General features: G+C 29.8%; 1 protein-coding gene across 2 annotated transcripts in view; it reads right to left on the reverse strand.

The window, feature by feature from the left end:
- Positions 1-14,480, reverse strand: part of LOC121125647 (dopamine D2-like receptor) — a 161,614-nt gene that overhangs the window by 11,409 nt on the left and 135,725 nt on the right. For both annotated transcript variants that reach the window (XM_040720840.2, XM_071891573.1), the window contains 3 exons: positions 9,974-10,126; positions 6,509-6,624; positions 2,196-2,262 (listed from right to left, as the gene is read on the reverse strand). In XM_040720840.2, coding sequence (XP_040576774.1) covers positions 2,196-2,262; positions 6,509-6,624; positions 9,974-10,126 — 336 coding nt within the window. The remainder of the gene's footprint in view (positions 1-2,195; positions 2,263-6,508; positions 6,625-9,973; positions 10,127-14,480) is intronic.

Genomic DNA, 14,480 nt, shown 5'->3' on the forward strand with positions numbered 1-14,480 from the left:
GTATAAAAATTGAAAAAAAAATCTTTTTCTTTCAATTGTAAAAGTCAATTTCTATTAATAATATGAAAATTTGATTTTATAACGATCTAATTACATAGTTTGAAAACATTTCATGGTCAGATATCTAATAAAACTTAACAACAGGAAGATAGATTTTTGATACATAGATAGTAAGGTTAAAGTCCTTTTAATTGTTGGTCTCATTTTGACACTCAATGGTTCACTCTTTCCCTTAATATTAATGAAAATATTGTTTTGATTTGTATAAAAGTTGGTTGTTTAGGCCTGTCACATGGAAACGCTTTATATAAAATATATTTGTTTGCTAGAACAGATCTTTAAAGAGGATTGTTTAATGAATTTATCCTACTTAAAATACTAATACATGATCTTAATATATCTTAATCTTCTATTATACATTGAAATTAAATAATTTAAAACATAGAAAGTATCAAATTATCAATTTTTCTAAAAATATGATTTAATTTCAAAATCAAAGCTAAATTTTAAAGAAATTTTTGCAGCTGTCCTGACTACAGGAGCAGTTCTAATATATGACGGGTCGCATTGAAACACAATTTGTGAAAAAAAATCATCTCTTAATAGACTCAAAAAACAGTAAACATTTATTGATATGTTGTGTCAAATTTAATCATTACTAAGTCAACCCTAATTCTGTGTAGTTCTGCGAAAAACAATACATATAGCAGTGGACGTTTAACAACGAACTTTGACAACATCTGCAGGAAGGACATTGTCTCTTTATTTTGGCGGCTCGCCAGAAGTGTGTGGCGTCACTTAAAAAAATGGCATCGGGCATCGAAGTATTTATTCCACAATTGAGGAAAAAACAAAGTGTCCTTGATGAGATTTGCACCGGACTAGACTATATTTAAATTACAATATTCTTCAAATTGGACAGGGGATTTGACTGGATAGTCAGGAAATAACTATATGAGTGAGATTTGATTAATTACTTATCAACTGCAAAGCCTATTACAAAGAAAACGTTGACCTGGTTTACGGATTTTTTTTGAATTTGTTGGACCCAAAAAACTCACCAAAGCTCAACTTCATAGACTTTTTTTTTAAGGTCCGTCGGAGCGACATACCAACAGATCTTCCTGCAACATAAATGTGCAGTATATGGGAGGAATGTTGGAATCTGCCAAAGGAGACTGTCATCGATACCTAGTCCGTTTCAGAGGTCGATTTGAGCCCATTTTAACAACAAAGGAATTTATCTACTATAACATGATATTATAATTGTATGTATTTCAAAGGCAGACACCCATACAGACTTAAGATATCACATAAAAGTTGTTCAGAATTCTTGGTTACGTACAATTGGCTAACTTTCATACTGTTTGGACCAGATTCCTAGGCTTTGGACGGCAATAAGCCGATTTTCTTCAAAAAACAAGATATATTCCTCTTGTCTTAAAGTTGTTTAAAGTATAGGCTGTTGTTTCAAAATACACTATAAAAAATTACAAATCCAAAAACCGAATTATTGTACAAACGGAAAAGAGAGAATGTTTATTGATTATAAATTTTAAAAAAAGGAAGGAGAGGATTAGCGAGTTAGTCTTTATAGGTTTATTCCTTATGGTTAAAAGAGGAACATATTTTTAATTATTATGTTGTCTATTGACAAGTTTTACTAAATTCTGGAGTTTTTAAAACACTACAAAACAATTTCAAATAGAATATAAAGATACACGTCTGTCTAAGAATTATATAATAATAATATTTTTTTATTCAGTTTTCATTTGACATTAGTTTTTATTAAAATCGGAGGATTATTTTTGGAAAAAATACATTTGATCAAGAATGATGTTGTTTGTTAAATAGAGGTTACACCCTGTAAGTGTTTCAACGCTTAGCAATATTCACAACATCTGTTTAAAGTTACTTATCCTGTAAGCGGAATATAAAAACAATACAGTTTTTACATGTTTACAGACTATACGATATTTGTGATGAAAGAAAGTTGTTAATAAAAGTTATTTACTATTTCATGGCTATAAGAAATAAATAACCTAATACCAAAGTATTTTGTATTTGCTTCCAAATGATATAATCAATTACTTGATCCTAATATATTTATTTATAAAAATTGTTTATCAGTTAATGTGAGAGTTAACTAATGATCAACATTTGTATACAAAGCCAAAATAAGTAAGGTAAATTACCATCGATTTGTCCATTGAAGTATTGGTTTTAGTTAACTTTGTTAGCACAATTCCACCATCTGTTCCACTGAAAGTAAATTTTTTAAACATTTAAAATTAGTATACTCCCATATTTTCACTTAATATTACTTTGATCATTTTATATGATATTCATTTTGAAACTAATTAAAAGTTTTAGCTTTATAAATACCAAACAGTTTATTTCACGTTAAATAATACCTGGGTCAATTTTAAAAACATTTACTCATCGGCATGTTTTAATTCTTTCATCTCCAAAACTGGTATTATTATAAAATACCTTTCTTAGAAAATCGTTATTATGTGTTTGGGTAATAAGAAAGTACGCTTGCTGTCAAAAATATATATTGCCACATAATGGTTTGACATAATATTTCTTAAAGCAAGCTAATTGTAATTCAGCTACTGAGTTTTAATCGGAGTTCTGTATGAGAATCTACTAATTGTTTCAATTTCTAGTATACAAAATAACAATTTTTTCAATTCATTTTCATAATGTGAAATTTGCAAAGTTCTTTGAAAGCGAATCTTATACTGGATAATTGATACCAGGCCAAAAATTATTACTACTTATTCAATCTTGATTATTAAAATAAACACTTATATAACATAATTCATCAAATTTTGTGAAGGAATTTAATTTTGTTTATTAAATATACTCAAAATTGGTAACAGTCTAGTACAATATCAACCATGTATATTGTATATCAATGGTCACTTTTAAAAAAGTGAAGTATATTTAAGAATGGTTTATATTTATAGAAAAAAATTATTATAGAATAATATATATAGAAAACTTGAAACATTACATTAATTCTATTAAAAAAATACATTTTACTATTCTCCAGTAGCAAACTGCATACCGTGAAAGGTATACCGCGGTACGTACTGAACCATGAGTTTAGCAGACCATCCCTGTTCTATTAGCCGATCATAGAGCAAAGGCAATTTATACCCCAGGAAATGAAAAAAAAAATCGGTTGTGCTTATATATTTTGTAAACGGCATGTAGTGTTATTTAATGAAACTACATGCTAGTGAATAAATTTTTCTTTTTTGTCCTGAGATAAAAGACGTCTTTGATCATGGAGTAGTTGAAAGTGATGATTCATTTCTAATTTTGATCTTTCTCTGGAGTCTTAATGACAAGTAATCAGGTTTACAAAAAGGGTCCCATAGACTCAGTGGCTTAAATTATTGGGATCCTTAAAAAAATTATTTTAAATTTACTTTAAATTACTCAGACCAAAAAGAAAGTCTCATATATTCTAATTCCAAATTTGATTCTCTTTCGATTCTCAAATTGATTTTTAACAAACGTTTAACAAATAAAAATACTTTATGTTTTTTGATGCTCTCTACGATTTTCTATTATTGAAAAAAAAATAAAGAAAATACATCAATATAAGGTGAAATTCGGGTACACATTGTAAAAGTTTGACCGCAGGTCATAACTTTATCCTTCCATTTTAAAATTGAAGTCAACGACAGCGGAAAGCTCAAATTAAATTATTGCAAACTTTTAATAATAAATAAATAAATTTAGAAAGTGTAGCAACGTAAAAAATATATTAATGGAGTCTGAGTAGAGGGTCTCATGGTTGATCTATGGATTGAGAAATGAGGCAAGAGGAGATTGCAACCCATTATGTAAAGACTACGACTGTTGCCACGATATGATCTCCTCTTGCCTCATCCCTCAATAAACAAATATTCCAAAAGATGATACTTTTCATCTATTTTGATGATCCTCTAAAATACTAATTGTACGAATATCTCGAAAAAGCTCGAAGCTCCTACCTCCTACTCCAATAATATATTCTTCGTTTTGCAAAGTTATTTTCTCTGTATTTAAAGGTTGCGATAATTGAATTTCAACTTTTCACTGTCGTTGTCTCCAATTTCCTAAGAAAAATAAAACTATGACGATTGGGCAAACTTCTTTGGTGTACCCGAAAAAATCTTTAAATTTAAAAAAAAAAATATATATTCTAATAAAATATATTTTTTTTTACAAAATGTATTATTTTGTAGAAAAACACAATATCTGTTTATTTTTAATAGTACATTACATTTTAAAAATCCTTTTATAATCATTAAGTTACATAATATTTAAAAAGAAAAGAAATGGAATGCTTCAGGGTAAAAAAAAATATAAAAATTCGTTTATCAAATTTAAAAGATAAAGACTTACCTTTTTTTAACATATAAAAAGGTTGTAACTATAAAACATTTTAAATTGTCTTTAAGACACATCAGTTAAGTGATAATGTCAAGATAATTTCTGGTATTTTATATATTTTTTGCCTTGCTTGAATATTTTATATCAGATTGTAAATAATCATTCTGTAGAAAAAAATTTATTTTCATATATGACATAGTTTTTGTTAAAACGATTTTATCACAAATTCATTAGTTACATGTCAACAAAATCTCAACTTTTCTTGGTTATGAATTGAAATGTTGATTGTTTTTCCATTGAGATATATAAAAATTATTTTTATTATTCTAAGTGTCTACTTTGGGGGCATACAAAGTTTTTTTTTAAATAAAGTTTTGTTAACATCTAAACGATTTGGTGTTATTTAAGTCTTGAAAGAACCAAATAAAAGACAATACTATGTAAGTACTAATTTTTATATTCCAAATTGTTATAAGTGTTTTAAATCTGTTTTTGAATCTTACAAAAATATTTTTTGTAAGAAAATAAAAAAAAACCTTTAAAAGATAACTTTCCCTTTAAAAGTCATATAATTTCTAATCTAAAGACAAACCTTTGTTGACTAGCGTTGCTTGTTTGTTATTCAGAGGTAGAAAAATGTCTTTGCACACAAGAAAGGTCTTTGAATATTTTTATCAAGTCCAGCTAGAATCCTCCGATTTCATTTGTGTTCATTTCAAGTACTTAACTATACTTTATTGTGTCCATAGCACGGTGGTATCTCACTAACACCAAAAAACTGACACTATATTTTTATGTCAACTGTCTTTTTTTTAAATTCTATTCCCCTAATCAGTTTTTAAAATGTTGATTGGTACTGTTATAATGAATTTTTGTTTAGGCTTGAACAATTCACAACAAATTATGTATAATAATTCTATAGTTGGAAGAATTGGCAAAATACCAAGTGGGTTTGAGCTTTTTTTATATTACTCATCATATATATGCATAAATAAAATTATGAATTTGAATTGAAAATTTGCATAATTAAATAAACCAAACTTTTTGAAAATTTATAACGATCAAATATTAAGTATATTGTTTGTAAAAAAGGTTTACCACAATACATTCCATTCTTAAGTTGTTGTTTTTTTCATACTAAGTGTAGTTTAAGATTATTTTTTAGCTGTCTAAATAAAAATTGATTTTTAAAAAATCATAAGTTAAGGTGCTTTATCACATCAATGATGCAAATAAAAATTTGAAGAACTTTTCATAATATTATCTTCAAACCTCAATAATTATCTCTTAAAATCTCTGAATTAAAACGTTTCTTCTTTGGGGAAAAAAATGCAAGGTGAGTCGAGTTTTGTTTTCAAAAATTATAATCTATAATGCCACAAACAGGGCATATTTTAAATCACAGAACCTCTTTCATTTTAAAAGAATAATTGTAGATGTTAGAAGATTATGTTATATACAGTGTCTAGAAATAACATATTGTACACGCATGATAAAAGGATAAATGTTATTATTCAGCTTTAGTTTTATATTGTAGGGGTAACGTGTTTAATATGAGTCCTTACCATAGTATACACTTAAATATTCATTCTGGAGTTTCTTTTTTTTTTTAAATGTGATAATAAATGATATCATTTTGCGGCCATATTGTATTCAAACTAACTGTTCCACACATGTAAAAAACGTATGCATTTTATTGTAACTTTTTTTTTAACATATTTTTTAATTACAACCAATAAGTGAAATAAATTTGTTGTGTAAACAAAGTTAACTTGATAAACAAAGTATACAATATATAACCCTGAGGATATAGTAATATGGGCTTCTAACTTCAAATATTTTTGTGTGTTAGAGATAAATTCTAAAAATTATTAATGGACAACATTAAAGTACATTTACTGTGAATGTTTTAGGTACATGGCTACACTAGATTAAAAAATATAGGTGATTTTGACATGTGTCTCATATTATTCAAGTTACACCTTTTATAAATTTCATCAATAACTTATTATATTTTAAAAAAAGAACTTAACCTCACATTATGAAAAAGTTATTTTAAAAAATGTTAACCTTTTATCAAAGATAAAGCAGAGCGAATGTTAAAGTATCTTACCAAGCCTTATGATGCATATTTGGCTTTGTTGGTACAGGGGAAGATGGTGGATCACTTTCTATACTATCATGTTGAAAATTGGTTTCGTCATTGATATCCTTGCAACTATCGTTATCCTTGAAAAGAAAAAAATAAATATTTGATTATAATTTTTTTTGTAAAATGAAGTAATATATTATTAAGAATTAAGTCAAGGCACTGTATAATTGAAAGTAAAATATTCAATTTACAAGAGTTGATAAAGTTGTAAATCATATGAATCAACCCAAAAAATATCATTGAATCCCTGAAAAATGTTTGGGTGAAGATCATTGAAATATACATACCTCCATTCTTTGTATCTAACAAGGACATAGGTGGGTATTTTGACGATTTAGATTACAAATTCTACTCAGAGCCCAATAAGGCGTACACACTTAACTCTAAATGAGGAGGGTCGTTTGAAAAATTCGAACAAATTTTGAGAGATTGCCCCTTTGTCGTGTATTGAGTTTATGTTTAGTTAGTAGCATCCACTGGAAAACCACACACCAACATTCAGCCAGATCAGTCCCTGTTTTTTCGATAGATTAATTCATGTAGCATTATATTTAAATCTAAATGCAACATTTTTAAATAATTTTTGTATATCTGTTACTCGGAGTACTACTGTACATCACATTACATACTAAAGAACAGAAAACGTAAATTACGGGGCGGTCACATTACTTAAGAGTTTGTCTCAGTTACAAAGTAATCCTAAATTCAAAATGATGGCTTCCATAAAAAAATGAATATATCGTAAAGAATAAGGTTAAAATATAAGACTTGAATTGAAAATGTTTTTGTGGTCCTTTTTGTTGCTTTGCATTTATTATTAATTATTTCAATTCACTGATACTAGTGATACGTTATTCAATTAAACGGTTCCTATCTGGGTCACGGGGGCCTTTTTGGATTTTTTTCCTCGTCATAATATGCTATTTTTAATCTTAAATTGATCAACTAAACATTTGAATGGTTTCTAAGTATCCCAAAATGTTAGCGTCTATAATGGGCCTGTTAAGAATATTTAAACAGTCTTTGGAGGAAAACAACCCCAACAATCGTAAACTAGAAGTTCACTGCGTTTTTGTCACCCCCGGAAATTTATTTCCCTCTTTTCACAACAAGTAAAATTAATTTCCAATCAAGTCAATTTCTAAAAAAGCTCATCTCCAACTTGGTTCATTGCGAGGAAAGTTCATCTACATAAAAAAATCTACTATGATGTATTTTTTTATTACACTTTTGAATGCCAATAATAATAATATAGTTTTTATCCTAGTAAAGTTGAAATACGAACTTATTAGAAACAAGACACTTTATGTAACCCTTAAACACCGATTGCAACCTATTTGCTACAAAAATTTAAAATATTTTTATTTGCCTAAATTGAATAATGATGATACATTACTCATTTAATCATCATTCCTTGTGGCGATGGTCTCAAATTATTTCAACTTTAATTTTACATCAAGAAAATTAAACAACGAAATCATTTTACCTTATCTTATAATTAAATTATACTATCAAAGGTTTACCTGGCGTTGCTCGGGAAAAGGAGGGTTTGTAAATCATATTAACAATGGTCAATATTATTTCTTCTTAATGATTAGACTTTCGGCGAGGGCGAGCATTATCATATATGCATTATTTTAATTAAAAAAAACAACAACATCATAAACTTCAAATAATATAGCAACATATATGCATAAAAAATTTGTCTAGATCAGAAGTCTATCTTTTATTTGTGTCCAAAAGTTACAGAATCGAAATTCGTGAAGAAAATTACAAAACACTTTTTGGCCCTCATTTTACAAAAAAAATGGTAAGTAACATTTAATAGCATTGTAAAGAGGAATACTAAACTACCAACAATTTTTAGGTACTTGCAAAAGCAAAAAAGTTATTGATAATAGTATCTTGTAAAAAAATATACCTCATAACTTGTTCTTTTTTGCAAATATTGAAAAAATTATGAAATAAAAAGTATAGGAAATTGAAAATAATATATAGTATTTTTATAATGAAAAATTAAGGTGCAAAATGAATCGTTATGTGAAATTTCCCCTCAAAATTGAAAATTGATGTATGATAAAAGTAAAATTATGAAAAAAATTGAAAGAATATTCAGTAAATGGCAAATATTTTACTTAAATATTTATTTTTATTTGTCAAATGTATATGAAAAAAGTCTCCTGACACATATCGACAAACTTTATAATATCTACAAATCTAACAATTCATTGGAAATCCTTTTTTTTTTGTACCTGAAAAAAATGAAACTACAGTTTTCAGCGATTTAATTGTTTTTCATTATTTGTTTTTATCTTAAATAAATTTGGAAAACATCATTAATTGAATAGTAATTTAAAGAAAAAACAATCATTTGTTTTATTTAATAGTTCAATCTCAAATCTAATCTTCTTGAGCTCCAAAAACTGGTTTTGTGTATTGGGTATAGAATAAGCACCCTGATATGACCTCCCCTCCAAATTCTGTTTTAGCCTGACCATTTTCAAAAGAGACACCCATGCAAAAATTTCAGCTTCCTAGGTTCAACGGTGTGGAGATCCATAAGGGACCCACACGAACTCTATTATATATATATATATATACAAATTATATAAAAATATGTCTTCCCTTGGGATGAAATTGTCTTAGGATGAACTTTCCTCAGGATGAGATTGCTTATATATGAACTTATCGATGATGAAATTTCCTGTAATCCCCTAGTAAAACATCCCCACTGTCAAGCATTGGGTTGTTTCTATATTGATGATTTTTTTTTTACTTAGATTACAGGACGGTTTTACCTGGAAATCATGGGCGACAATATCCTTCCTTCAGGGGAGGAACATAGAAAATGTGATGTGTAATTGGTATTTTAATACCAAAACATACATCAAAATCAACAAAACATAGACTCAAGGAAGAACAGAAGTATCATGGCGAGGGAAAGATCCAATAAAACATCTTTATGCGTTGGACAAACTTACAAAATCAGCAAAAGATCAAACACTTATTTCTTTTGTTGTAACTGATAAGGAATTAGAGCGAAAAAGAGCTTAAATGTTGAAAATTATTTTTCTAAGAACACGAAATCCGTGTTATTTGTTGAAAAAAATTCGAATTTTTTTTACATTTAATATAGCACTTTGAGAACGTAAAAAGTGTTTGAGCAAAAAATAACGCTTTTGAAGCTTTTTTTTGGAGGAATTAGAACGAAAAAAGGCTTAAAATGAGTATTTATTTTTCTTCAAAAAAAATCAAAATCAATGTGTTTAGTTGGAATTTCGGGTTTTATTAATACAATTTAGCAGTTTTCGTATACAGCTACAAAATACATTTTAATTTTGGGTTCATTGAGCTACAATACTTGATGGAGCATCTAAGCTATTAGATGTAAGATATTAATACAACAATATTCCACATTAACCTTACCTTCGATAAGTCTTCTTTAATTTGATTTAAAGTCACGTCATCCTTATTACTTTTTGAGATTGATAGTTTTTTATTTGCGGTGGATCCATTTTTAGAGGGTATTAGCTGACGAGATTTGGCATTTTGTGAAATCAATGCTCTGTTGTGAAGCGCCTAAAAATAGTAATTGATAATTTATTTAACAATAAAATGGTCGTAATTTTTAATATCTTAAATGGGACCAAGGTGTCGTACAAAATAATCCGAAGCATTTAGAACTCGATATTATTTATGAAGTGTGATTTATTTCCAAAGATATTAATTAAAAAAAATGTACGACTCATAATCATAAACATATAGGTATAAAATTAGAAAAAGACAAATAATAATTGTTATGAAATTTGAGAGTTTAACTCGAATAAGAATGAAAGATAAATGGACTTTAAAAATGCAATTGTGTCTAATATGACACATATATTTACAAAAAAAAAGTAAAATAATGTGACACGTCAACAACAAACCAAGCTAGAATGATTTAGACATTAATTAAACATATTGTGTAGAAATAAAATCAAATCCTTTGCATTATGAAAATATCTACGAAACCACAACTTGGTAGTTTGAAAATATTAACCATAGTAAGTATTATAAACGGGTCCAGGAATTATCCATACCTGTGGACTCTTACCCGAACATTATTGTAATAATATCCGCAGATTTGTAGTTACAAGAATATTATTGCTCCTTTTTCTTTTTTTTTTACCTACATGCAAAGGGGTGAAGAAGAAGAGAAGTTTTTCTTTTCTTCCGTTGAAAGGTGCAACATTCTCACATTTAACACATATCTCAATTAATTAAATTTTATTATGAAACTATTAGCCTAAATTTTTATTATTGGTGAAATTATATTTGAAGAATAGAATTAAATGTGTGAGCCTTAAATGATTTATGATAAATTAGATGCCAATACTAATGTCTTTTTATATAAGGAAGATGCTTTTTTTATAAATAAATAATTCCTTCGTTCCATAAATTGAATATAAGTTAGAGCTAAGTTCGTTTATATAGGGAGAGGGGATCAAATTGCCGCCTACTTTAAACCTTGATAACTTGAAGACGACATTATCAAATAAAAACCGGTTACCAAATAAGAAAGCTATTCTTGTCAGCTGACGATACGTAGTTCAGTTAGTATCATGCCGTCATCATATGAGGAGATAAAGAGCTATAAGTGGAACGAGGAGCTTTCGAGGCCCGCCGTAGTCATGGAGGACACCTGCTATGTTGATGCCACCATAAAGAGGGCACCCAAGGAGGAGGGCGCCTACAGGAAGGTCAGAGACACCGACTTTGTCGACAAGGTGAAGAAGATGGTTGAGGATGACCCTACCATGTCCATGAAGGCCATGGCGAGGGATCTGCTGCCATGAGAAAACAATAAGGGACTGTGTATCTGAGGATTTAAGGTGCAGGAGCTACAAGATGCAGCTGGGCCAGATCTTGACCCAGAAGGCAAAGGACAACAGGCTGATGAAGTCAACAAAATTGCTCAACAAGCTCAATCACCCAAAGCAGCCCGGGGTGCTTTGGTTTTTCTCTGATGAAAAGAATTTCTGTCAAGATCAGAAAGTCAACAAGCAGAACAACAGGTGGATAGCCACCTGCACCAGTCATGTGAGGAAGGTAATGAAGACCAAGTTCGAGGTGGTCAGCAGTGTAGGTCATGTTATGCCTCCCCACATATGTTTGAAACGGGTCTAAAGGTCAATCAGAGGTCTACCTGGATGTTATGGAGAAGGTGGTTCTGCCCTGGATACAGGCCCTGGGTGTGGCAACAGGACTCAGCACCCTGCCATGTGTCCAAAACCTCCATGATGTGGTTAACCGAGAACTGTTATGACGTCGTAACCAAGGATTTGTGGCCTCCTAATTCTCCCGACCTTAATCCTTTGGACTATTTTGTCTGGGGCTATGTCGAGAGACATACCAACAGACATCCCCATATCACCAAGGCCAGCCTGATGGACTCCATCAAACAGGTATTCGGCAACATGGACAATGAGATGGTCAGAAGAGCCTGCGGCCTGTTCAGAGGCCGTATTGAGGCCATTATGGATGCCAACGGTGATTATATCGAATGAATTGATTTTCAATAAAAAAGCTAAAAAATTTATATTTTGTGTTGTTTTTTGTAGAAAAATATTTTAGCGACAATTTGATCCCCGCTCGATGTATACTTTAAGATCTACAGATTACTTGTAAAAACTGGTACCTAATGTGTAAAAATTATTTTCTTCATTAAGCGGGGTACTTTTTTTTACCAAGGTGCCTCTCACATATTTATACATTTCTTTCTCTTTTTTATAAGTACCTATGTGCACACATGACGAGTCGTTATTTGAGTATAATGAACTCGTTGTCTTAGTGATCCCCGAGTCATAATTACGGATAGGATTTTAGTAGAGCGTGGGAAGAAGGTGAGAGGAGAATAATGGGTTTGCTGAATTAATTTGTTGCTTTTAATATCAGATACCTTTTACATGATTTGATTGAGGGTGAGAAAATTAATTAATACTTCTTAAGAGAAGAACCTTTAACATTGAAAATAGCACTACTCTAGGCAAAATATTATGATTATATTTAAATATATATATTCTTATGCATTTTTAAATACACCTTAAGTACACGAGAATTCATCATTAAGAGAGAGATGTTTACACCACATTAAAAAAAAGAGCTAGAGCACCAACCGCTTTCCCTTTTATCCCAAAAGGGTTATATTTCTATACACACCATCTATTGTTATAACTTAATCATAACTAAGTAATAGAATACTCGTTAAATGGAGCATGCAATATTTTGTTTCCTGGTGTCTAACTCATCACCAGGGGCACTGGGATCCAATTCAAAAGTTGGCAGCTGAATGCAGCTATATGATGATGACAACTTTATCACACAACTTTTCAATGTTACGGTTTCTAAAAAAGTGGGTTGTTCTGGAGTCTTATTGCTCACCATTAACGTATGTGCATTACTAAGCTACATTAGTAAATTATTTTGTACGTAAAAAAGGTTATTTGTTATTAAAATATACGGAGCTACAAATTAATCTAAGGTATATACAGGATCGGGAACATGTTAGCCTTCAATATCTTGTTTATTTATGTTTATGAAAATGTGTTCATCAGATTAAGCTGACAAAATTGTATAAGAAAAAACACAAAATCTATGAGATGTTATTTGAATAAGAACCAAGTGCAGCCATTATTACGTACCCCCGTCCCGGGACAAGACCAAGGAGATGATTGAGTTTAAGATGTTGCTCAAATCAACTGTTTACGATGTTGCCAAGGCTTTCAAGGAGTGTTTTTCCATTCTCGAGGCATTGAACCACATTGACTATGAATTCAATGTCTGTGTCAGGTTCAGAGCCAAGTCCGAGGCAGTTGTAGTAGGTAGAGGTAGGTGTTTGATTTAAGAAAGTATAGAGTGCGTTTTTTTGCTCTCAAAACGAACATCAGTCTTTCTTGCAGCTGTTCCTGACCCTTCAGACTCTTTGAAAGCCTTGCCAACATCGTAAATAGTTGATTTTGCAGCTTCGTAAGCTCAATAATCCCCTTACGTGTCCTTCGGCACGGATTTACATTATAATGTCCGCACAGTGGTGGTATTCAGAGGACATCTCAAGGATTTTGTATTTTTTCGTATACAGTTTTCGCCAGCTAAATCTGATGAGCAAGCTTTTATAAACATAGATCTCAGGGTTGTTAAGATATGAATGTCTAAACTTGTTCCAGGTTTAGAATCCCCACCCTAGATATAAAGATTTTGTTCCGTTGGTTGAAGATTAAATGCTAATTACTGAGTTTGTTATAAAAGACTAAGAAAAAAATAATACATTTACTTTCTTAATAGAAAAAAAAGCCGTTCATTAATAAGACTAAAAAATGTTTCTTACTTATTTACACCTTACTTAAAAAGTTTCAGACAAATAATCATTGAAAAATATTTCTGCCCTTTAATTCAATGAGAGTTGAGTTTAATTAAATCAAAGGAAATATTATATTAGAATTAATCAAGAATTTATAAGCTACGACCAAACTACAAATGTAAATTTGGAAGTTCACAAAATTTATTTTGAAAAAGTTTCTTGAAAAAAGTGTTATATTAATTTACTTTATAAATTGTTTGTCGTTTATTTTAATTTTCTAATACTTAGATGTTTATTTTGGTGTCTCTTAGGATCCTGTTTCACCAAAGTTACCTGGGGTTTTACCCTAACTGAAAAGACTAGGAAGGATATTGTTGCCACAGATTTCTAGGGTATATGACAACCATCCCTAAAACAGAATTTTTTCATCCCAATGCTTGAAGGTGGTGCTGTTATTCTTTGGATATCACTCAACATTTTTTCTTTAGCAAATGATTTTTTTTTTTGTGTTTATATATCCCTGTTAAAATATACCTATCCTTAAAATTATAGACAATTCTTCTTTCTTTGTCAAAAGGCCAGCCTACAAAATCAGCA

The sequence above is a fragment of the Lepeophtheirus salmonis genome, chromosome 10, assembly GCF_016086655.4.
Source record: "Lepeophtheirus salmonis chromosome 10, UVic_Lsal_1.4, whole genome shotgun sequence".
Lineage (NCBI taxonomy): Eukaryota > Metazoa > Arthropoda > Copepoda > Siphonostomatoida > Caligidae > Lepeophtheirus > Lepeophtheirus salmonis.